This window comes from Ochotona princeps, chromosome 12 (genome assembly GCF_030435755.1).
Source record: "Ochotona princeps isolate mOchPri1 chromosome 12, mOchPri1.hap1, whole genome shotgun sequence".
In the NCBI taxonomy this organism is placed as follows: domain Eukaryota; kingdom Metazoa; phylum Chordata; class Mammalia; order Lagomorpha; family Ochotonidae; genus Ochotona; species Ochotona princeps.
In genome coordinates this window covers 42596169-42622571 of record NC_080843.1, presented here as the reverse complement: position 1 = coordinate 42622571, position 26403 = coordinate 42596169, and the positions used below count along the sequence as shown (strand labels likewise).

General features: G+C 38.2%; 1 protein-coding gene across 1 annotated transcript in view; it reads left to right on the top strand.

Annotated features, from left to right (window-relative positions):
• The window catches only part of VWA8 (von Willebrand factor A domain containing 8), a 355373-nt gene that overhangs the window by 168928 nt on the left and 160042 nt on the right, over positions 1-26403 (top strand). The window contains exon 21 of the mRNA XM_058670689.1: positions 12717-12793. Coding sequence (XP_058526672.1) covers positions 12717-12793 — 77 coding nt within the window. The remainder of the gene's footprint in view (positions 1-12716; positions 12794-26403) is intronic.

Here is a 26403-nt window from a genome sequence, read left to right as displayed (position 1 = left end):
AGGCTGTGCGACTGAGAGCATGATCAGAATGACAGAAATACTAATTATTTTCAAATTTCTAATAAAAATTAAGTGTTGATCAGTATTTGGCTAATTAAATGAGGTATAACTTTACCAATCTTTACATTTACCAAGTAAGAGAGTGAAAAATTAACTAAGCTAGCTGGCTAAACTCTAACTGAAGCTTGAATACTTGAGGTAACTTTATTTTTTGTTTGTTTTGAAGTTGCCTTGAAAAGCTAATGTGTATCGAAAAAACTACAAGATTCTGTCATTAGAATCTTTTTTAAAAAAAGATTTATTTTATTTTTATTCGAAAGGCGGATATACAGAGAGGAGAGAGAGAGGAAGATCTCCCGTCTGAATGCTCACTCCCTAAGTGCCGCAATGGCTGGAGCTGAGCCAATCCGAAGCCAGGAGCTTCTTCCAAGTCTCCCACGCAGGAGCAGGGTCTCAAGGTTTTTGGGCCGTCCTCCACTACTTTCCCAGGGCACAAGCAGGGAGCTGGATGGGAAGCAGGACTACAATGATTAGAACTGGCACCCATATGGGATCCTGGCACATTCAAGGCGAGGACTTTAGCCACTAGGCTATCGTACTGGGACCCTCGTTAGACTCTTAAAAAATGTCTACTAATTTAAATGATGGAAGGAGAAGTAATAGGGAATAGGAGGGGAAGAGAAAGGGAGGGAGGGAGGTTGGGACAACAAGAGAGTTTTCCACTGACTGGTTTACTCCTCAAGTGCCTGCAACAGCCAAGGCTGGGTCAAACCTAAACAGGAGCCCGGAATATAATCTGGATCACCCATGTAGATAATGGGTGCCCAGCTGTCACTTGCTGCCTTCCAGAGTGTGCATTAGCAGGAAGCTAGAATTGAAAATGGAGCCACAACTCAAACTGAGATACTCTGATAAGGAATTTGAATGTCTCAAGTGGCAACTGAACTACTGTGCCGGTTGCCCACCCACAGTTACAGTGGTTCCATTTAGTGGGCCCAAGGGAGTGTAAAACCTCCTGTAGTGCTCCTTGGTACACATGCAAGTGCCCTGCAGAGTTATGGAGGTTATCTGTTCTCTTCCTCAGCACTTGGATAGAAGTCCTCCTCATCCAGGGAAGCTGATTTGGAAGAAAGGTTTGCATTTGCAGTCAGAATCACTCAGCTCATTTTAAATGGCTTTGAAAGTGCCCTGATTCAGTGTTTCATACTTTCCTGAATATTTTTGTGTGCATTCTCATCCTCACCTTTGTTCCTATTCTGTGAAGCATGACAGTCAAAAAGGAAAATTAGATATAAGTGAAGGCGCAGACTGAGAATGCAAACCTGACTCTCAGTTCTGGTGGTAGTGTGGCAATGACAGCCACCTGGGAAAATGCCTGTTTTTGTCACATGGTTTATTGTGAAATAAGGTGAGCCATTTGTAGCAACTGACCAGGCTTCCTCCCCTCTCTTTCTTCAAAGTTTTAAGTAATGACTAGAAATGAAGCTTCAGGAACTACCTATGGACAGAGAAGGCATCAACAAGTTGGCATAATTATAAAATACAACAGCTACGCAGTACAAACTGCCAGTAGAAAGGTAGAGTCTATCCAGCTTTATTTGTCAATAAGAAACTGACTGAAATCTATAAAAGGTATATCCAGTCATTGAAGTTTTATCTAGAGATGTTTCATAAGATTGTTCTGTTATCAATGGCAACTTTTGCAGTGAGCAAATTAAAATGAGGAAGTGTTGATTTTCAAGTTTCTCAAGGTTTATCACCTTTAGTAAGCCTAATCCCAGATTTTGTTGTGGATAAAATCTTTACAAAAGTCTATGGTATTAGACAAGATTAACATTTATTGAGAAGCTTGAAAAACTCATTTTTTTCACAGCAAAATAAAGGAGCTGCATCTTACTTTAATAAAATAAGATTCTTTTAATTCTTTCTGTTTTTTGGGAGGGATTATTTTCCTATATAAGTGGGGAGAATTGTACCATTTTTTAACCAGGTGCGACAGGGTGCCTTGAAATCAAACAGGCCCCTTGGTCCCTAGGACACAGTGCCACACATTGGAGAATCACTTCAGCACACTGCTAGCATGCATTACTTGCTTCTGAGCATAATTATACCATTTTGAGTACCTTTCCTGCAACAAGATAGATGGTGATGATAGCCTGTGGTGCTTTTTGTCCCAACTATGGCCTATGAATAAACCTGCCTTCCCATACTTGGTTTTCTTTTGATTTGTGGAGTCATATTTCATTTGATATAAACATATTTGCTATAACCTGACAAATGAGAATGACAAAATCTGCCTGTATGTAGATCTTTGTGTATGCAGAGAATGCATGCATGACTATGCATGTTGTTGAGAGGCAGTTGCATCTTACTGAATATTTGAAGGGCAAGTTATTTCAGCTATGTGATCTTTGAACACGCTCAGACTTTCTTATCATTAACATATACATCGTTGCTTGTAGAAATGAAAGTTTAATCATCTACATGTAATAATATTGTTTAGTTTCTAGAATTAGATAAAATTTCAAAGCAAATCGTTAAAGCTTAATTTATATTTAAGGGGCACAATTAATTACTCCTAATCACTTCTATGTGATACAGCCTAGTCAAATCACTTGCTAGGGCTTCTCGACTTTTTTTTTTTCATTTTAAATTGGCTTTGTGTATTATTTAATGAAATAGCAGTCTGATAAAAGTTTTATTTAGATGCTCCCTATTTTCCATAGTCCATAAAATTTGCCCTCACAAAAATTCTAATGTGTTTTATCTTCCTTCTCAAATAAAAATCCAATTGTGGTTAGTTTTCATGTGGGGTGCCTTCGCTGTGTCGCGTTTTATGCTTGCTCCATGCTCGTGTGCCTGTCGTCCAGCTTCAGTGACTTCACGGCATTTTGTCCGTCCTGTCTCATCTGTTCCCTCAGTACATTTTGCCCATCATCTTTAAAAACTTTATTTTTTGCCAGTCATTTTTCTCAGATTTTTATTTCTAACATAACCAATTAGCAATAATTTAAATATTAAATTAAAACTAATTTGTTAATATATAATACCCTATCTATTGTCAGTTTTTCTGTTATCTCAAAAGCGTTATTTTATAGTAAGTTTGTTTCAGTCAATATCCAAGAAAAGTCTAGTCCTTTAACTTATTGGATATACTTCCCAGATCACATTGAAAGAGGAAAAATATACTTTCCTATTCTCATTATTCTAATTGCTTCTTGGCATTTGGCTAAGACCCAGCATAGTACCTATTGTCTTTATTCTGAAAGACATTGATCCAATTTCAATAACATAAACATTTTGTTCAGAATTATGCCAATATTGATGAACATCATCAAGGAGATATTTTAGTGAATTTCATTTACTTAATTAATTTCTTATGATTGAGTTGTGCAGTGACATGAAATGATACCCATTTATTCCTGGCTAGAAATAGCTTCCTTTTTAAAAAAGAAAAGAAATAACTTCTTTCTTTTTTTTATCCTCATAGCATTTAGTTTTTTGAAGTCACATATATTATTTGAAAAACAGCAAATACAAATTCATTGCCAACTAAGCAGGGCTTTGCAACATTGATACTGTATAATTCTTTGAATCTCATTCCGTCTATTAATTAGAAGCTAATTGTGATCAGGTACTTTGTTTTTCTCCTGGTAGGGGCTTAGTAAATACTTGTTGCATGATTTAATATTGAGATGCTGTGAATATTTTATTGCCAAAATTAACGATGTGTGAAATTTGCTAATTAATTTGAACCGAGCACTAGCAGGTTGCTACGGTGCACCATCAGAAATATACCATGTTGCCATGCCAGCATAATTGTTTAAAATCTGTAGAGGGACTGAACAGTGTGTCCAGAAATTTTCTTGCCTGTACTCCCAGCTGGTAGTGACAGCAGGGAATTTGATAACCAAGTGTGCTATGCTTCTAATAGTTCCAGCAGCCTTTGGAGCCCAAAGGCCATGACATAGTGATTTCATCAAATATGATGATACTCTCGCCTTTATATTGTCTTTTTGTCCCTTCACCACCCTTAATTGGTGAATTTTCATAACTGTAAATTTCCTGACTGTAATTCTTTCCATTCTGCCACATTCTCTCAGTTTATGTCTGTTCATCTGATGACACATAGAAAGAAACTGACAAACACAGAGATCTCCCACTCACTGATTCTTCAGATGTCTAGGCAACATCTGAAGTTTGGGTCCAGAACTGGTAGCTGGAAACTCAAGCCATATTTTCCATGTGGATGGCACAAACCCAACTACTTGACCCCATCGCTGGCTGCCTCCTAAAATGCACATTGACAGAAACCTAGAATTGGAAGTGCAGCCAGGAATTGAAACTCCTCTATGGGACAGGGGCATTCCATAAATTTTTGGCTAGTTTAGCTCATCTGTTTGGAGTCTCTTAGTAATTTTTTAAATTTATTTTGAATGTATATGTTACTCTTACAGATAGATTGATTTCCTTCTCCCCCGTACTGTCTACCATGGCTACTTTGTTGGTGCCTAATGGCTAACTTTCCTACCAATAACTACACCTTTGTCATTAGTAGCACACAGCATTTCCAAGGGGAAATTTCAAGAATATTAATTTTACTCTTGTATATGAAATGGAGGTTATGACTGTGACAGGAAGCCTTATAAGTGGTTTGGAGCCTTACAAATTAATAGTGCAGTTAAAAGGAATGCCTGTCCATCTAGGTGGTATTTGCCAGTTCTCTTAGAGAGGCAGATGTTTGTGAATTTTTCAGACTAATAGTATTTATAAAATTTTTGTCATTTTATTTGAAAGAGAAAGAGAGACATAGAAATCTTCCATCTGCAGGCTTATTCCCCAAATTCCTGCAACAGCTAAGGCTGGATGAGGTCAAAGCCAGAAACCTGGAGCTCTATCCAAGACTCCCGTAAGTAAGGTAGATAATGTGCTGAAGTCATCCTACCTTCCAGAGTGCATTAGCAGGACAGTGGAGTCAGAAGCAAAGCTGGAACTTGAACACAGTAACTTTATTATGCAGTAAGAATGTCCTGCGTGGAAGCTTTGTTCCTGTGCCAGAAGCTTCTCTCTGTTACTCAGTTTAATATGATATTTTCTGGTTATGTGAATAATGTATAATCATTAAAGGAATTTGGAAAGTAAGAAATTGTCATGATAATATAGCAATAATCTTTCATTATAGTATTAAAATTGTTGTAGACAGTATTTAAAGATTAACTTTTTAGTTTTTTAAGATTTATTTTTATTGGAAAGTCAGATATACAGAGAAAAGGAGAGACACAGAGGAAGATCTTCTATCCATTGATTCACTTCCCAAGTCACCACAGTGGCTGGAGCTGAGCTGATCTGGAGCCTCCTCCGGGTTTCCCACACAGGAGCAGGGTCCTAAGGCTTTGTTTGGGCTGTTCTCGACTGCTTTCCCAGGTTGCAAGGAGGGAGCTGGATGGGTAGCAAGGCTGCCAGGATTAGAACCAGTGACCAAGTAGGAACCAGGCATGTGCAAGACAAGAACTTGAGTCACTAGGCTACTGTGTCTGGCCCGAGATGAGCTTTTGTCTAGACCTTCCTGATAAGATGAGAGAATCTAGGCTCAAATGGTAGTAAAAATCTTCATCAGAGGAGGATTAAGCAAGGTTTCTCATGTGAGTCTCCTACTTCTTAGTACAGTGTACTTTCAGACATTTTCAGTAAAGAATTGTAAATTCAACATTTGATAGAAATTTTAAAGTTAAAACAAAGCTGAAATTTGTTTCTCCTGATTCACTGCAATAATTATCTTTTATTATAGTTTTGTTTGTTGATATTCATATAGTAACTCTTCTAACATGAACTTATTGTACCATGCAAACATTTCTCTTTTTTTAAGATTTATTGATTTTTTTATTTGAAAGGCAAATTTACAGAGAGCAGGAGAGACAGAGAAAGATATTCTGTCCACTGATTTATGCCAGAAGTGGCCAAGATGGCCATAGCTGAGCTGATTCACAGCCAGGAGCGTCTTCCAAGTCTGTCATGCATGTGCAGAGTCCCAAGGCTATGGAGCATCCTTCACTGCTTTACCAAGCTTTAAGAAGGGAGCTGGTTTGGAAGTGGAGTGTCTGGGACATCAACCAGTGCACAAATGGGATGCTGGCAGTTGCAGGCAAAGTAATAGCCAGTTGAGCTATCACACCAGTTGTGCAGACATATCTAAATATTACAGAAACAACCAACTTTATGAAACGTATTAAATAACTGAGGAAACTAGAAGGAAGGCCAAAAGTAGCAATGTTCCAGAAATCACCAGGCAAATTAAGCACTGGCAATGGAAAACAATCTATTACAAAGTTTATGTTATGACATGTGATTGGTACTGTGATTGAGGTGCCACTTGGAACCTGTGCATTCCAGGTCTGAGTGCCTGGCTCAGTTCCAGGTCTATTCTGATTCATCTTTGCTAGTGTTCACTCTAGGAAGGCAGCAAATGGTGGCTCAAGTATTTGGATTATTACCATGCATGTGGGAGACTGGCCAGTGTTCAGGGTTCCTAGGTTTGGCTTGATCTAGCCCTGGCTAGCACAGGCATTTGGGACGTGAGGCAGCAGATGGAAGTTCTCTTTTAACTTGCAAAATAAAACATTTTCCCCCCTGTGGATGGAAAGATCTGGATTTATTTTCTCACTGTTTACCCCCCTAAACCCTAGATACCATGCAGGGTTTTCCCAAACCTGTTGTAGATGATTTTATAAGGTTGATCTGATTGATCTTTGTCTTTATGACATCAAGATATATACTTATTATGCAAATCAGTTCAGATACACCGTCTCCTAACCTTTGTTTTATAATAGGAAGAAATAAAAAGTACATCTAAATCTGGTGAGATGGAATGAAATTGTCATTGTGCACAAGATACCAGCTTCTTGGAACTTGCTTCTTTCCAGAACTGATACATTCCCTCCCACTTGTAGGACTGATATAAACAGCAAGTGCTGATACACAGAAGGTACATTTTTGCATGCATGGGAGGGCTTCCTTGATGTTAGTTTCTTTCTCTTTGTGTGCACGATGGAAGCAGAAGGTTCCAGAAAGAGTTTCTACCTTGTGAAAGAGCACATCATATAACTTCCTTTTCCTTTTCTCTCCAAGTTGCTGTAGTATTAGTTATTATCTACAGATTGTATGTGACAGTGACAAAGACCTAAGTACGGGGATGCATGTTTTATTTTCTGTGTCCTAATGATAAAAATGAGTATGTTTGATTTTTACAATGGAAATTAGGACTCTGTTTATTTATTTATTCAAACATCATGCTAAGGATTTTCTATTCTGGTTGAAGCTGTGACTACAAGGAACAAGTAGCTGTAATTGTTTCATCATGACCAGGATATTTACAAAATTTCTTTTCTAGATTATGCTTTCAGCATTTCCTCGAAGGAACTATCAGAGTTTCTTAAAATGAAGTAGGAAATGACCTGACCAGATCTCTGTTTTACAAAAACATTGGATTTTGTTGTGGATTAGCCTGTTGTGGGGTCTGGAGATGTGCAGCCAAATTGTGATCCTTTCCAGGAAGCTGGGAAGGAGATGAGCTATCCTTGGGCAGAGACAGCGCATTGGAGAGGAAGGAGCAGAATGGGAAGCCAGCCCTTCAAAATAAACATATCCAAAATTAAACTGCCCTTTTCATACCAGACTTCCCTCCTTCCCCAGGAAATTCACTTCGCTCTCTTACTTATCTCAGTGGCTGACACCCTGAGATGAGACTGCTCAATCTCCTAATCCTCCATCTACTGCATTACCAAGTCCTGTCTTTCTTCTTTCTAAGTATCTTTTAAATCTTCTATTTCTTTTTCCTGATTGGTTTAGGTTACTGTTACATCCTACTTGAGTTTTTCAAAGGAGTTTCCAGATTTCCTTTTTTCTCCCCACCAGATGACTCCATCACAGTGATTTTCCAAACCAGAAAAACTCCTCCTGTTTCTCCTCTTCCAATGATGGCTTCTCGGGGATTTTAAGACACAGTACAAACTCCTTAAAATAGTTTCCAATGTTTTGACAGAGCTAGGCCCCATCTATCTTTCTAATGTTGTATTTTGCCTCATTCTTCCTCAGGTATCTTTTGGGTTTTGATTTCTGATAGACCTATTCAGGTCTTTTGCTCATATTAATACTCAAAAGTCTATACAGATGGTGGTCCCCATCTGGAGCACTCCTCTGTCTCCTCCTGTCCTGAACCCTTTTTCTTTCTTGATATTCCTGCTTAACACTTTGTGTAGTATACTTTTTAAGTACTTTGACTAAGTCTTGCTGTATCTTAGATATCTCATATCATGGCATCTGTTGCATTTGTTTTACTGTCTGTGTTCCCCACTAGTCTGTAAGCTATGAGTGTGGCCAGAGTATGAAGCTATCATCAATTACTTCTGTACCAAACCAAGCTAGTATTTTGCTGTAACAGTAGATGGTGAGGAGTGGAAGGAAAGGGAATACAAGTTTTGTGAGTAGGGATTGCAGTGATCCTAGTGACATCAAGAATAACAAGGTGGGAAAAAATACAGCAGTCAAAAATCTGAGTTTCAGTAAGCAGTTGGGCACAGTACGACAATACTGTTTCATTGAGGTACAAAAGAAAAAAGAACATTTTTGGTAGTGTAATGAATTCAGCATGACTATCTGGTGCAGAGGTTCAGTTGGTAGCAGTAGGGGATCTCAAATAGAGCTAAGAAAAGAAGTATGCACCATAGGCATGACTGAAGTCATGGAGTGGGTGAGATTTCCCAGAGTGTATGGTACAAGAAGACAGCTGAGACTCAAATTCATAAGCCCTGAACACTTGGACAGCAAAAGAACTCCTTCCTAGCTGCTGAGAATCCCACCTGACATTCTGTGTTCATGATATTTGTAAACTCACAAGCAGTGTGTTGTTCAGAAGGAATTTGAAAAATGTGGCTGATTCAATAACTAGCAATACGGAGGAAGGATCAACTCCATAGTAGTTCCCTGTGTCTTGTTTCATTCAAGAAGTCCTCTGTATTTCTAACAATATGATGAGTTTATGTAATTTGCTTTTGTCTGGGATCACTGACTGTAACAGCTGAAATGTTAGCATAGATGTTTCACTCACCTATTCAATGTTTTGTGGGGATTTTTAAGAAATATTCTTTTTGTTTACTTGAAAGACAGATTTACAGAGATGGAGGAAGAGACAGATTTTTTTTTTATCATCTGCTCACTTGCTTAATGACTGCAACAGCCAGGACCAGGTCAAGCCTATATAGTAGGAGCCTGGAGCTTCATCTAGCATCTCCCACATGAGTGCAGGGGCCCAAGAACTTAGGTCGTCTTCTGCTGCTTTCCCAAGCACATTAGTAGGGAGCTGAGCAGGAACTAGAGCAACTAAACTGGAACTGGTCCTCCATAGAGGTTGCTGGCATTGCAGGCAATGACCCTGTGATGCTGGCCCCAAATTTTTTGTTCATTACAGTAGTACCATTTAAAGCTTGCCCAGTTGTTGTAATTGGCACGTAAATCTGCAAGTGTGATTTTTTTTCAATTCTTCTTCTGTAGTAGGCTGTAAAGTATTTTGAGTGAAATCCAATTCTAGAAATGATTTCTAGAACATGAAATGAACCTTTGTGCTTACTTTAGTGAATTTGTTGGTCTGACATTTTGCTGTGATAGTATTGATTTTTTTTTTTTTTGGTAGATGAAATGAGTTAGATCATTTGGAAAACTTATCTAGCTCTTATTATTCTACAGCTCTTCACATATTCCATTATTCAGTATCCTTGTTAGCAGGGTGATTATTTCTGTTTTACCAGTATTTGCAACTCCTTTCCACCACTGCCCCCACTCCCTGTATTCATTCATTAATTTGATAAATATTTACAGAATGCATTCTTTGTATTGGCGACTATTCTGGGCTCCTAAGATAATGATAGCAATAAAACAGGCATGGCCTCACCCTCTGTGGCATTTGGTAAATACCCATTTGATTAATTTGAATTTTTATTCTTGGTGCTTGCAAAGTGCTGTCTTGCAAAAGATCTTTGGGGTTGCAGTAAAATTATTGGTATAATTCCTGCTTCCTTGTTGGGCTTCAACTGTTGCTACTTTTATACTGTACTGTATCCTTGTCCATCTAAATATATATTTTTAAATTTCAGATCCTGTATTGCTCCATCTTCTATAGTTACAGTAAAATACCTGAGGTTTATTTAGGTCATAGTTTTGGAGGTTCCAGACCATGATGTTTATATGTGCTTAATACTGGTGAGGGCCCCCTGACTATACCATAACGTGGCAAATGACATTATGGTGAGAGCGTATTTCAGAAGAGGAGATCACATGATAGAAAAGTGAATAGAAGAAACTTAGGGGCCAGTCTTGCTCCTTTTATAATAATCTGTTCTTGTGAAAACTAATCACAGGAGATGAGTACTAAACCCTTGCACTAGGCCCCACTTCTTAAAGGTTTCACACCACTTCACTAGGTGAAACTTTCACACTTCCACATTAATCAGACTTCAGTGCATGAACCTCTGGGTCACAGCCAACCCTATGTAAACAGTTGCAGATACTGGAAGTGTGGAAAGAGATTACTTAAATCTCAGATTACCTATATGGTTTCAAACTGAGAGAAGTATAATCCACCTTGTAGGAGCTAAAATACATAAGCATTGCAGCCATGTGGACCTGGATTTGTGATCAGACTCCCTGTGAATAGCTGTGTGGTCATGTATTATATTGCTTAACTTGTCTGTACTTTGTTGTCTTTGTTTGTGAGAGTGGAATAGCCATAATACAAACCTCATAGGATTATTGTTATGATTACACGAAATAACATAAGAAGCACCTAACAGAGTCTGGTTCAGTAGAATATGTCACAAGATATCAGTGCTGTCACCTGTGAAATGAAACTCAACTTTTAAACTTCTACCATTTCTTCCACAAAACCTATTTGCTAAAAGATTTATACCTCATTAATAGTATTTTACTTCTAACTGAAAACTTTAACATAGGGAAATAGTATGGGAGTGGATTCTGTTCTTACGTCTGTTTTCCACAAAAACAAAACAAAACAAAACAAAACAAAAAACAAACAAACAAAAAAAAACCCCAGCAAGTTTCAGCATCAGATATTGGTAAGGAAGTGAAACAATTGTAAAAAGGGCACATATAGTTGAGATTTATTAACAGACCTTTGGCATAATTTTATATCTCTAGGATTTTTTAAAACACACTAGAAAGTAAGAGGCAGATTTTTTTTTAAAAGATTTTATTATTATTGGAAAGCCAGATATACACAGAGGAGGAGAGACAGAGAGGAAGATCTTCCATCCCATGATTCACTCCCCAAGTGAGCCGCAACGGGCCGATGCGTGCCAATCCGATGCCGGGAACCAGGAACCTCCTCCAGGTCTCCCACGCGGGTGTAGGGTCCCAAAGCTTTGGGCCGTCCTCGACTGCCTTCCCAGGCCACAAGCAGGGAGCTGGATGGGAAGTGGAGCTGCCGGGATTAGAACCGGCGCCCATATGGGATCCCGGGGCATTCAAGGCGAGGCCACGCTGCCGGGCCCAAGAGGCAAAATTTAATGTTTGATTGAAAATAAAAAATATTGTGTTATTTTATCTTCCTCTTACTGAAAACATACTCCTGAAGAACTGATTAGAAAATCATTAATTTCGGGCCCGGCGCCATGGCCTAGCGGCTAAAGTCCTCGCCTTGAACGTGCCAGGATCCCATATGGATGCCAGTTCTAATCCCGGAAGCTCCACTTCCCATCCGGCTCCCTGCTTGTGGCCTGGGAAAGCAGTTGAGGACGGCCCAATGCATTGGGACCCTACACCCATGTTGGAGACCCAGAAGAGGTTCCAGGTTCCCAGCTTCGGATTGGCGCGTACCGGCCATTGAGCTCACTTGGGGAGTGAATCATGGGACGGAAGATCTTCCTCTCTGTCTCTCCTCCTCTATGTATATGTGACTTTGTAATAAAAAAATAAATAAATCTTTAAAAAAAAAGAGAAAATCATTAATTTCATACTTAATCTCCTTTGAAGGCATTTTTCCAACTTTGAACTAATATTGTGTTGTAATATTTAGACTTTAATGTAAAATTATGGAATAGACAAATCAAAATTAGCAGTTAATTTACAAACTTCTTTTAAAATAAGAATAGCTTAGGCCCGGCACTGTGGCCTAGCGGCTAAAGTCCTCGCCTTGAAAGCCCCGGGATCCCATATGGGCACCGGTTCTAATCCCGGCAGCTCCACTTCCCATCCAGCTCCCTGCTTGTGGCCTGGGAAAGCAGTCCAGGACAGCCCAAAGCTTTGGGACCCTGCACCCGTGTGGGAGACCCGGAAGAGGTTCCAGGTTCCCGGCATCGGATTGGCACGCATCGGCCCGTTGTGGCTCACTTGGGGAGTGAATCATGGGATAGAAGATCTTCCTCTCTGTCTTTCCTCCTCTCTGTATATCTGGCTTTCCAATAATAATAAAAATAATAATAATAAAATAAGAATAGCTTAGAACTAGTGTGCTTAGAAGTAAATAAAAAAAAAAAAAACTTTATATCTGAGAAGATGTGCTACATATGTTTGCCAGTTTGGTTTTCATTAACAATGAAGTAAAACAGCACAACTTTGACAAAATGGTTTTTGGTAAGATTCTTGTGCTTTTGCATACAGTGGCTTCCAAGCAAAAATGTCTTTCTAAAATAATGTTTGTATAATTACAGGGTGTAGGAAAAAACAAGATTGTTGACAGATTTCTTCACCTGCTCAACAGACCTCGAGAATATATCCAGCTGCATAGGTAAGAGTCTCAGACCCAAGATCTCTCAAATGATTCAATCACCTATTTTTCCTTGACACAATTATAAATGTATTCATAAGTGTTCGTTTTATAAACCAGTTTCATTTCTGTTCTCCTCTTATTTCTCTTCTCCTTAAAAGGTAATAAAATCATGCAAAATTTATTTTTAAAGTGACTAATGCTTTATAAATATGAATTAATAGATCCTTTGTGGACAAAGAATGATGAACATTACATTCTGGAAGCAGACCTCAACAATGTTAAGGAAACTATGTAGAGCCTAAGCTTGTTCTTTAGAAAGAAGCTAAAATAGCTTACAAGAAGAAACAATACATTATGTGAATCTAAGGTATGAGATAAGGAACACAGGAATATGAGTCGAGCATGTCATTAATGTCCCCTTGCCTTCCTTTTAAGCATTTTGTGGGTTATTTGGTTTTTGTATGGTCAGAGTACTGGTCTAGGAGTAGTTTAACCAAATAAATTTGCTCAATGCAAACCATTTGTAGCTTTATTAGTGAAGCAATTGCAAATTTGTAAAAATAAAATATAAACAACAAATTCACCAGAAATAAGCAAAAGCAACAAAAATAGCAACAAATAAAAGAGAGAAGTGGAGAAATATAACAAATGGTGAACAACTTATAGTTGACTTAGATTGTTACTATTTTAGTTCCATGAGATAAAATATTGTGCAAAGAACAGAACACTGAATGGAGTTATAATTAGTCTGGTTTGGGTCCTTATGCTAAATAATTAAGAGTCCTTGAAAAAAAACATCATGGAAGAGTAAGAGAAGAGTTATTGGGTCAGTGGAGAAAGAAGAAAGGACCAGAGGTATTCTGAGATATGTCCAAAAAGTGTCTGTAGGAATTAATACCTCTGGCTGTGATAGAATGAAAGTACCAGAGTACCACCACAATAAAGAACTATAACCAGAGAGTTCACCAACAGTGGGAAAAGAATAACTTCCAGAAATCTGTGGCTAAAAAACGAATCTAACTCTTACCTGGATAAAACCTGTCAATAAACACACCTGATAATTGATACAACAATCACAAAGTTTGTGCTTTACAAATAGAATTAATGTGTATATTTTTAAAACCAGAAGAACAGGAAAAAGAAAAGGATAAATTAATTTATTCCTAAAGTAAAAACTACTCAATGGCCTCTCTTAAAAGGATTAAAAATAAGTCTTGAAGAACCAAGCATATGTACTATAACAGCATTTTGGAAGTTTTTTTATACAAAAGGATTTAAAAATAAAAAGTAAATGTGTTGAAAGGCAGAGGTGCATGTCTTAAAAAGATTAAAGAAATTCAAATGCAAGTAGACTGCTTACTTGAACAACAAGTTGGGTGTTACCTAACACCCAACTAAGGAGGACTGCAAAATCTCAACACTCCTTAAGATAGCATTCATAATGTCAAGGATTCAAAAGAAAATTACTATATAAACAAAAAAAGCAAAAAAATTGGTCAACAGAAATAAGATTGACAGATGATGAAATTAAGAGACAAAGTCTATAGCACAGGGGACATTAATGTATTGAAGAGGGGAAATTAATAAAAGAAAGGAATAGTTAGGAATTCTCAGTACAGAAATGGCAACTCAAGACAGCAGCTTACAACCCAGTCATTTGATTCTCAAAAGAGAGAAGAAATGGGACAAAATATTTTTTTGAAGAGATGATGATAAAAATGGCTACTATTGACCAGAAAAGAGTAGTATGATTTTCACAGTTCTGAAGGAAAAAGATCTTCCAACCAAGAATGCTATGTTTCACTGTAAAATTTACCTTTGTTAAAATTTGCTTCTGTTCAAATTTGTTGAGATCGCACGTAAAAGTATCCTAATATTACTTTGGCTGGTATTTTCTAATTACTGTATAATGTTTTGGGAACCTAAATTTTATTTGAATGTCAACTACAGTTAAGCATGTGCCGTTTGTTTTTCTTGCTCAGGTTTTGTAATTTGATTGAATGTTTTTATTATAGTTTAATAAATGTTTGCTTTATTTTAAAAAAATAATAATAAAAAAAATAAATAAAAGATTAATGGAAGTGATTTCTTTTGATGGTATACATTTCAAACCATAGATTTTATGTTCACATTTGTGAAGTGCATCCATTGTTTTCTACATTATGCTAATTTGACATTAAAGGGGACTCTTGAATATGTTAACTTCTGTAACTCTGTTCTCTAGTTGGATAAAGACACACATCTATAATAAAGTTAATATAATCCTAAGGTTTTTGAATACTTATATGACCAGATTTGTTTGTTTTTTGCTACCCTTTGTAGCTGAAGATGATGTCACAACACCAGTCATTAGCCAGCATGAGTTATGTTGTTGATCGTTTTTCTGACAGCGGTGGCCATAGTAAATATAGAGTTGTCAGGTTGCCTTATATGACCCTACTGCCTCTTATAGTTGGATTTTCATCACATATGTTTAACTGTTTCCAGGCTGGATCTGTTTCCTATCAACAAATTGCAAATATGCATCCTTACCTGTTTTTACTGCTCTGTATAAATTCACCCTCATTTGTTTCCTAACCCTTCAGTGTTGGCTCAGTGTTACTTTTACATAGGATCTTCTTATAATTTTCCTTCTGACTAAAACTGTTCCTTCTGAAATTTCACAGGACTGAATTTGTACCACTGTGGTAGAAAAATCATGGGTTTAAGAGATCATGTCCTACTGACTCTTGTGTGGCTTTGAGCTCTTTTAACTTCCTTACCTGTCAAAATTGAAATAATATCTTGCAAAGTGATCTGAAGATTAAATAAGAGAATCATGCAATGGGCGAAGCACAGTGACTAACACTTTGGTGCTCTTAAATATCCAGGCAAATATAAGTTCCAGTTTCTTGCTGGACACCCTACTTTCCTATTGATTTGAATTACAGTAATTTCTGTAATTTATTTCCATCCTCTCACCTTTTTCCCAGTAATGCCTCCCCAGATATGGAATACATGGAGAACTTTTTGGGGACAGGAGTCTGGTTTGTTCATTGTGTTACTTCACTGATGTATTTATTAAATGTACATATAGTTATTAAAGTCCTTTTATTTGCTGGTAGCTGCCTAGGCACTGATAGCATTTTGGTGACTATATAGTGTTGACTTAGAGGTGCTTGCCAGCTTTTCAGTGTGTATGGTGTGAATACATTAGTAGTTATAACAGTTGTTGTATATAAGCAATGAAAAAGGCATGTACAGATGCCCTGGCAACCTTGAGAAAGGGTGTTCCCTCTCTCTGATTCCATGCCTGATGTATGCTGGAAGGTGCTGGATAAAAGGGTGCTTAAACAGAGCCTTAGGAATAAGTAGGCATTTCCTAAGAAGAGAATGGAGAACGCATCATTATGGTCATTGCAAAGCAGACGACATAAAAAACAGAAAATGAAAGGCTGATTCGTTAGCTTGGAGTCTGTATATGTAGATGCATGAAATCTGTGGTCTCAGGAAGGAAGGTCCCTGGGAAGCCTGGATTTTATCTTGAATGCAGTGTAAGCAAGACGGCTCATACAACCGTCAGCTGAGTGTAGATCAGAGGCAGATGGGACTTAAATCACAAAGAACATGAGGAGGTGTTTCAGTAATCCAGATTAAATCATTGGGACTGAACATATTGACAAAAAGAATGAAAAAAAAGGGACATACTGAAATAGTTTTAAATAACTAGAATCACTGAGACTACGTAAAAACAGGGGAAAAGAGAAATGAAGAGTGACTGCCTTACATATGGTCAACCAATCATGAGACAGACACATCATGTGGTTCTCAGTAAGAATGGATGCTGCTGTCTTTGTTGAAATGACTACTATAGTATGTACTAGTTTTATCCAGACTTTTTAATCCAAGCTCCCCTGCGATTAGCCATCCCTACCTAAAGGTACGGCTCATTGTTTTAGAATGAAGTGAGGTCCCTTATGTGCTTACATAATAGACCCGAGGCTGTGCTGTGTAGATTCTCTAACCAGCTGAGATAGTTAGAACACTGCATATGCATGATTATTTTTAAAGCACTTGCTTTTTGTCTCTCACATTTTAAATTTTTCCCCCATAAAGCCAAATGAAGTAAAATGTTTAGCAAATTAAATACAAAACTCTACTGTTGACCGTTGTAAAAATCAAATATCCTGGAGTGAAATTATAGCAGGCCTTACAATGAAGTACCTTATTCAACATGTAAGCACTTCCTTAGGCTGAAGAAGATTGAATGTGACAATATGAAATTTGACATTCACGGAGTCCCAGAGGGCAGATAGAAGTAATCGCCAAAAATAGCAAAAGTAAAAGCTTTTCTATGTCTCATGGAAAAAAAGAAATTATGTTTGAGCCATCACGCCATCCTTAGCACTGATAAGAGCCAGAGAGACCAAGAGGCATGGCAGATGTCAGCTCCTACATAGAATGTGTCTGATCGTCTCCATTGTGAGTTTGAAAAAAGCAGTTTTAGAACATTCTTATCAGCAGTTAGACAGTTTTCCCACTTAGAATGCCTCCTACTGTCTCTGTACAGAATTGTTATGACAGTGCTCCTAACTTCTACATAGCTGTTTGGTTTAATAATAACTTCCAACTCTTCTCTGTTCTCTGAAAACATTCAAATTCCCATATTATTTTTCCTTACTTAATTGTTTATGTAGCAATTATTGTATGCTAGACACTGTTCAGACCTGTTTTCAAATGATGATTTGTTACTGCTCACTATAAATTTATAAGAGCTGCACCATTTGTCAGCATTGTGGTTGGGGCCATTGAGACACAGAAGTGAAATGACTTGGCTCAGGTCACACAGCTCCCTTTATACGTTCTGACTTTGGCTGTAAGCTCCAACCGTGGCTTAGTATTGCCACTGGATAGTTTTGCTGAATTAAATAATATTTTAGTTAAGTATCATTCATGAGAGTTGGCCAACCAATTTTTATACTATATACCTCAGTCTGTGTATAATAGCTTGCTTTAGAAAATTCTAGCATTATATTTGTAATCCTTACTAAATTTCTTCCTGTTTCACTGATCACTCCTCTAGAATATTAAACTTCACTCTAAATCACAGCCAGAATCTCCATCTGCCTACCATAGCTAGGGATGAGCCATGTTGAATGTGGAAGCCAGGAACTCAATCCAGATCTCTCATGTGTGTGTGGCAGAGACCCATCCACTTAAGCCAGCACCTGCTGCCTCCTATGGTCAGCATTAGGAGGAAACTAGAATTGGAAGTGGAGCCAGATGCCAACCTGGAGATCATGGCATCCAAATTGGTGGCTTTATCTGCTAGACCAAATGTCCATGCCTGAATTTTGTTTTGAGTTTATTAAAGCTCTTATCATTTTGTGACGTGAATTTTGATTGTCCTGTAGCTATCTCTGCCTGCCACGGGAACTTCCCAAGAGCATGATATCTGAATTGTTCACTTTAATAACCCTCCCAATACAATAATCTGTTTTTTTAAAACAATTTATTCACTTGAAAGAATCAGAGAGAGAGGTCACCTTTCAGACGGCTACAACAGCTGAAAGTGGCACAGACCAGAGCCAAGAGCTTCACTGCAGTCTTCCATGTGGGTGGCAGGGACCCACACACTTGTGTGCCATCTTTTGCTGTTTTTCCATTAGCAGGGAGCTGAATTGCAAGTTGATCATCAAGAACTCAAACCAGTTTCCATAGGGGATGGCAGCATTGCAGGTAGTGGTTTTACCTGCACTACCCCCAATAATCTTTAATCATTGAAGTGCACAATTAATATTTGCATAGTATACTTACAACTTCCTTCACTCTTTGGGTAAGTATTTTTGGTATGTCTACAGCCATGAAGCCTAGTGATAGACAGTAGGTATAATAAAAACGATGTTCTACCTTTGTCTATCCTTACTATACCTTGTGAGGGAGGCAGTTGTATGAACAAAAAGCTCCTAAGGTATAACGTAAATTCTTTGGAACAGTTCTGTGGGAGAAGTGAGAAATAAGGAATGCTTCTAAAAGGAAGGGACATATGGGTTGAACATTTAAGGAATGGACCTTAGCTGTTAGTCAGGAAAAAGAAGAGGGGGAGAGAAAAATTTCCAGAAAAGACAAAGCAATACATATAAGTAAACACAAGGGGGCTGGCATTGTGACATAGTGAGTTGAGCCACCCATATCAACATGCTAATTTGAATCCCAGCTGTTCCACTTCCCACGAATGTAACATGCAGCAGCAGATGACCCAAATGTTTGGTCCCCTGAAACCTGGATTTGGACTGACCCAGACCTGACTGTTGCAGACATTTGAGGAATGAACTAGCTGAGGAAAGATCTCTTCATTTCTCTCTTGAGCTCTGTCTGTCTCCCAGTTGCTCTGCCTTTCAAATTAACAAATTAATTAGTCAAAACCTTTTTTTTTTTTTGAAACAAACATAATGGTTAAGGAACTTGTAGTAATTCAGTATGACCTTAAAGAATGTGGTTGAAGTAGGTGAAATGCATGCGTTTCAACAAGCAGTATTGAACATGTGCCATATGCTGGTTGCTTTTGTTAGTGGAACTGATTCATTAGTGAATAAAAGTACCAAAAAAATGTTTAAAAGCATAGGCTTCATGTTTATAATTTACTTGCTGGTGGGAGAGGGAACAAAATAATTACAATATATAGTTTATCAAATAACAATAAAGGAAGGAAAGAAGTAGAAAGGAAGAAAGGGAGGGGAAGAGATTAAAGTAGTTATGTTTTTGTTTTTTCTATTTGTATATTTGAGACATAGACAGTGCGTGCTGGTTTATTCTCCAAATGTCTGTGATGGCCAACACTGGGCCAGGGCAGTGTTCTAGAGCTGAGAACTCAATCCTGGTCTTTAATGGGGTAATAGGACTACTACAGTCATCACCATTGCCTCCCAGGGTGTGTATTAGCAGGAAGCTGGAGTCAGAAACTGGAGCCAGTTAGTGAACTGAGCCACTCAGATATGGAACAAGGACTTCTTAGCCATCAGGCTAAATAGCCATCCTGGGATTACAATTTTAAACAGATTGGTCAGGAAAAGTCTCAGTGGGGGCACACAATTGAGTAGCACTGGACAGTGCCCTGTCTCTACTCTCTTAAATACTATAAAAATGCCCTTTTTTAGTTTTTAAATGTTCAACTGTTTCATATGTACATCTTTTTTCTTCTTTTTGGTGTGGTTTTGGGGATTTTATGACCAAGCTTAAAAAGCAGTTACCTAAGTTGAGAAATCAGGACAAATAAATTGTGTCTTATTCATCCTGAAAAAGCAAAAGAGACTGCGCAGGAGACAAGGTGCTTTTTCATTCCCATGATGATGACAGCAATGAGTTATCTTTAAAAGATGAAGTTGTTGAAATACCTCCTGCAAGAGTCAGAAAATGTCTGAACTGCGTTTTCTGCATCGTTTTGAAGAGACTTCCTAGTGATTGTCCTGACGTAGTTCATAAAGCAATGAAAAAAAGAATGATTGCCATTTATGGCCACTCTTTAATTTAACTTAGGTTCAAGAAATAATGTGATAGATGCCAGAACAGAAAAGACATCCAGATGCTGAGCTTGCTGTGCGGTGTCAGCTGTTTTCACTTCAACCCCATTTCCTGAAGGTGTTGGCTCAGGGCAACAGCTTCTTGCTGTTGTTTTCCTAACTGTGACCTAAACATTTCTGCACTGAAACAAGCTGGATATATTATGGAATAACATTCACACTCGACATTAGATGCTAAGGCTTAGGAGACAAACATACTTAAGAGAGCTGCTGCAGTCCTCCTCCCTCATTCCTCACAGGTAACTCATCCTTCTGCGTTCAAATGGTCCCAAAAAGGCTGGAGTTGAAGCAAACTCCTTTTCAATTGTTGTTGCAAAAAATTACAGTGCACCAGTTTCCACTTTTAAGAAAAACTAAGATAGATAAATTCTAGAAAGCATAAAGACAAGTTTCCTTTAAGACTTTTCCGAATGTAGCATTGAGTTGTGTGCTATTTTCTCTTTGAACTGAGTGATTAGAATCTGGTGAATTTTAAAACCAGAGCATTGGGAGAAACGTGAGGAAAAGGCAGAGTTCAGACAGCACTTGGGATGCCCTTGCCCGGTATTAGAGACTCTGGGTGTGAGTCTCAGCTCTGCTTCTGATTCCAGCTTCCTGCAAATATACACCTTGGCAAAGTCCCTGCTATCTTTTCTGATTTGCAGATTTGTCTGCTGGAGGAAACTTCTCCCACTCCAGTTGCATCTGTGTGCACGTCTTTGCATGCTCCTTAACTTGCTACTTTTAATCATCTTTTATATGTTCTTCTATTAATGTTTAAAATCTGGTTTTAAAATATATCTTTCTGTTCAAACAAGAACTCTACGTGCTGTCATTCATTTTTGCCTGGAAAGGCACAACTGAAATTCTTGCTTCCCAAACTAGAAAAATCTGAGTCCCTGAAATTTATCAAGCAGTAAAACTAGTTTTCAGAATAAACATAAAAGACAGAATTTCCCAGATACCTGTTTAGTACATTGGCTTTTATTTCTGAGTACATAAGACTTGATGATCAGCCTGATTTTGACTACTGTTGAGTGGAACCAGGAGATTTTTAAAAACTAACCATATTTTGAAATGTTTAGCATCTGTGAGATGACTGTTTTGCTGTAACTATTTTCTACCTGCTGTTCCCAGCAAGAAGCCACTTCTGAAGTGCAAAGTGCTGCATCAGAGTAGACTTCCTTTCATAAATATTATCCTCCTAATGTCTTCCTTCCTTTTATGGTCTGTTAGGATCTCTTGCATCTGGACTTGTTAGTGATGAGTGATTGACTATTAAATAAACTCCATGTCCTCCAAAACAACTATTTTAAGAGCTGGAGTCTTTTCAGTCATTTTGGCAGCAATAATATTTTGCTTATCTTTTTGAGAGGACTTTTCCCTCAAAACAGTCAAAATAATCAAAGCTGTGTAATAGGATACTTTCTCCCCACACCCCTTATATGTTCCTTTGTTTTTGTTTTATCTCAACTGATCGATGTTAATTCCCTCTGTAGAGGTAATAATCTTGAGTTTTAAGAGGTTAACTGATTGGCTAAACTAGGAACATTGTAGAGTGTAGTACTCATAGCGTATTGTGTGGAAACATAATTGAATAAAACTACTAATTATAACAAAACCCATATCTGTTTTTGAGTGAGGGAAATTCTTTGGGTCAGGATGGCATGTGGTATGCAGCTGTCTAGCTGAGAGCACAGAATATTTTTTGTAGACATTGTGTAGTTTTAAATTTCATTTTTAAACCCATATCTAAATGCCACTGTCTGTTCTCCTTATAACTGTTGATAGTGTACTTTACCTTTATTTCATTACTTTAAAATAATTCTTGAGAAACAAGATGGTGGGACAGACAGAACCATTAGAGTGAAGCAGAGAAGCCACAATCATGGGAAATAGGAGAGAACAGGCAAACAATAGAGGGACACCTGGACATGGGCAAACAGCAGAGACAGCAGAGGAATGTTGCAGAGTGACCAGATACCCCAGTGGTGGTCGGCAATCAGCATTCAGAGATCCTCCAGCAGCCAGGTGGGAAGGGGAGTTCACCAGGGGCTCAGAAGGTGAACCCAGGCATAGAACTGCCTGTCCTGCTAATTTACTTTGGCAGAAGCAGAGTGGCAGAGCCCAAGTAAGCAGGTTCAGGAGCAGGGTGGATTTCATGGCCCAGATCCCTACCAGTGCCACATTGGATGACATTTTGTGTATTGAGGAAAAGGCTGTGGGGCTGAAGGAAAAACAGTGAGCTGCGTGAGTGCTGAACTAGGAGAGAACTCACTTGTGGCTCAGTGCTTTTTGCTGTTCTCACAGGGAAAATAATACCGACTTGGCATCGTACAGGTTCCACCCAAAATAGGTCTGGGTGGCCTTCAAACCTGATGGTCAGCAGGTTTTGGCGAGACCATTAATGCTGATAACCCAATGATTTAGATCAGCTGTATTTCCCTAATCCCAGCCACTGCTTGATCTGGGAGTGGGAGAAAAGCTGTGTAGGTAGCAGTGCAGCCACAGAATAAGATCACAGGGAGTGGAGAGTGGTAAACCAGAAGCTGGGACTATGGAGATCATGGAGGAAGCCTAGCACAAGAGCCCAGGACTGAAACTCACTAGAAGGAGTAGCACAAGTGACTGCAAACAAAGAAGCGGTTACCAAAAGCAATCAGTAAAATGGACCAGTAGAGCAGTAGGCAACACAGCTAAGAAACCTGCCCTAAGGAGAAGACTCTGCTAACCTGAAAGGCAGTGACCAAGAGCGAAAGACCAGACAGAGGCACAATGAATATTACTGATGCATCCTCCACAAAGGAGCAAAAGCCCCTGTCAACCTTAGAGTTAACTGAAGAAGACATCAAGGAAATGGGGGATAAAGAATTTTAAAAACTTGTTTTACTTAACAACAATGAAGAGCACATACAGGAGTCCAAGGAATTTAGGGATATGTTATACAGGAAATAGCAGCAATGAATCAAATTAAATGTGATATATTAGAAATTAAGGACACAATGTAGCAAATTAAAAATTCAGTGGAAAGCGTCAATAATAGAATGAGTGAGGCAAAAGGATGAATCTCAAAATTGGAAGATTTTTCTTGCCATAATGGTGAAACAATCAAAAAGCTGGAAGAAGAACTGAGTCAAGCTAAGAAAAGGATTCAAGAATTAAGGGACACCAACCCTGAAAACTCTCGGATCCTCACCAAGGACTATCAGTACGGGCACCAAGGACTACATCTCAACTGCCAAGGAGACCACAAGGAATTGGAGTGCCTTCAGAGGCCAAGAACTCTGAGGTCATCCACTCCCGTTTGGATCCAAGGTCATCGGAACAACGACCAGGAGTCTTGAGCGGCCCACAGAAACAGAAAAACAGTAAACTTACTTCGGGTCTCGGGAGAGGAGCTTTCTCTGGTCCTTACTTAGCTCCAACTTTGGATCCCCACCCTCTCCTGCAATGGCCATCAGGGTCGCTCCGGAGCCCCCCCGAAATAAAAACAAAAACAAAAAGAATAATCAATTAGAATAGATAGAGAACAATAAGGAAAGCTTAGAACTAGACAGGAAACGGTCAGCGTGGACCCACATACACCTTACTAGGTAGGACACAAAGATAAGTTACTCCCCACTAAGGCATTGAAGATTTCTCTGCACACCCCTCCTAAAACTTTTGTGACTCAGTTGTTAACATATGCCTAGTTAGAGTTATAAGCCGATTGGACTATCCTAAAATTCACCAAGTTCAGTAAAAAATTATGCTTCCATACTATAAACAGCTAAATATAATAATGAAAATAGACATGAGACAGCTGAATAGTACCCTATAACCATTTTAAGGCGTATAGCAGCCAGTTGTACATCAACTAAAATTGAAATGTCAATGAAATAGTCACAGGATATGGTTAAGAACCTGCATTTTTTTTTAACATATTGGTTACTCAATACCATGTCAATTAACTCCATAATGTTGTAAGTTGTTGTTGATGTTATGTTGAGGCTTTTAAGTGGTCAGGATGATATTCTGCCAGCTCAGCCTTCAGACCAGAGATGGTCTCCCCAAGAAACCATTGAATGTATCTGGACAGTAAGATGCTGGAGTCGATGCTTGGTATATGCCTACAATGAAAGAATCTTGACTGGATTTGAACTGTAGTATTGCACCTAGGTGGAGGAATCCACCATGGGGGGAAGGGTGGGGGGAGCAGTTAGGGGAATCCCAGAACCTTTAAAACTGTATGACAAAAATAAATGTAATCAATTAAAAAAAAAAAAAGAATTAAGGGACACTATTAAAAGGACGAATATGAGTTATGGGCGTTCCAAAAGGCACAGAAAGTGAAGCTGAGTTTTAAAATGTATTCAATGAAACAATAAAGGAAAACTCTCCTAATTTGGAGAAAGAATCGAGAAACAAAATTCAGGAGGGACACAAAACACCCAATAGGGTTGATCAAAAGCAATCTTCACCACAACACATGGTAATCAAGCTCTGTTCAGTTGAACACAAGGAAAAGATTCTTAAATATGCAAAAAAATTAAGTAACATTTAAAGGAACCTCAGTCAGATTCATTGCTGACCTCTCAGAGGAAACTTTTCAGGCCAGAAGAGAATGGAATGATATATTCCAAATTCTAAAAGGAAAAACTTGTCAGTCCAGAATAACTCACACAGCAAAGCTTTCCTTTATCTTTGAAAATGAAGTAAAATTCTTCCACAGTGAACAAGATGTCAAAGAATTTGCCTCTTCCAGACCTGCACTTCAAATGATACTTAAAGAAGTTCTTTTGACAGAGAAGATGAATAGCACCTACCAAACTAAGGGCAAACATGGAGAATATCTCAATAAAACAGCAAAACAAGACTAAATCCAAAATGAAGAATTCATTGCTAGAAAATGACAAAACTGAATTATTACCTATCAGTATTAATCCTGAATGTAAATGGCTTAAACTCATCAATCAAGCATCATAGATTAGGGGGCTGAATCAAAAACAAGATATGTAGAAACAAAGTGAAAGTATGGAAAAACTATTCTAGTCTAATGGAAAGGAAAAGTGAGCTGTTGTAGCCATTCTTGTATCAGATAATATAGATTTTGACATGAAGAATATTAAAAGAGATGAAGAAGGACACCACAAAATTATCAAAGGGTCTATTCAACAAGAAGAGATTATCTTACTAGTTTCTTGGAATGTTTTCTTTTTTATCTCTAATTTTACTTGGTTTTTCTTTTCTTTGTTAGTGTGGCTAAAAGTTTGTCTTGATCATCATCTTTTTTAAAAAAAGGCTCCTTCTTGTTGCAATTTGTAGTTTTTTCAGTTTCAATTCCATTTATTTTTGCTGTGATTTTCATCATTTCTTGCTTCCTGTTTTTTCCTTCCTTAATAAACTCTTTAAAAAAAAAAAAGATTTATTTGTTTTTATTGGAAAGTCAGATATACAGAGAAAAGAAGAGACATAGAGGAAGATCCTCTGTCCAATGTTTCACTCCCGAAGTGGCCACAATGGCCAGAGCTGAGCTGATCTAAAGCCAGGAACAGGAGCCTCCTCCTCGTCTTCCACGTGGGTGCAGGGTCCCAAGGCTTTGGGCTATCCTTGACTGCTTTCCTCAGCCACAAGCAGGGAGCTGGGTAGGAGGCTGGGCCAGTGGGACATGAACTGGCGCCCGTATGGTATCTCTGTACAAGCAAGCCAAGGACTTCAGCCACCAGGCTATTGTGCCGGGCCCTTAATAAGTTTTTGAGGTGCTTTATTAAGTCATTTACATGTGATATTTCTGGGTTTTTTTTTTTTTTGGTAAACACCTGATGTTATAAATGTCTCTTTCAATACTGTTTTCTATATCCTATGGGTTTTGATATTTTTGTTTTTATTTTCATTTCTTAATCTTTTTTTTCTTATTAATTCCTTCAGTGACATATAGGTCATACAGTAGCATCATTTTCTTCAGGAAGATTATTTATTTTCTTTTTTATTTCTTCAGTAACACATTGATCATTCAGTAGCATGCTATTTAGCTTCATGTTGTTGTAAATTTTGCAATTTTCTCCTTGTTGTTGATTTTGTTTTATGGCTTTTCAGTTAAGGGGATGTATA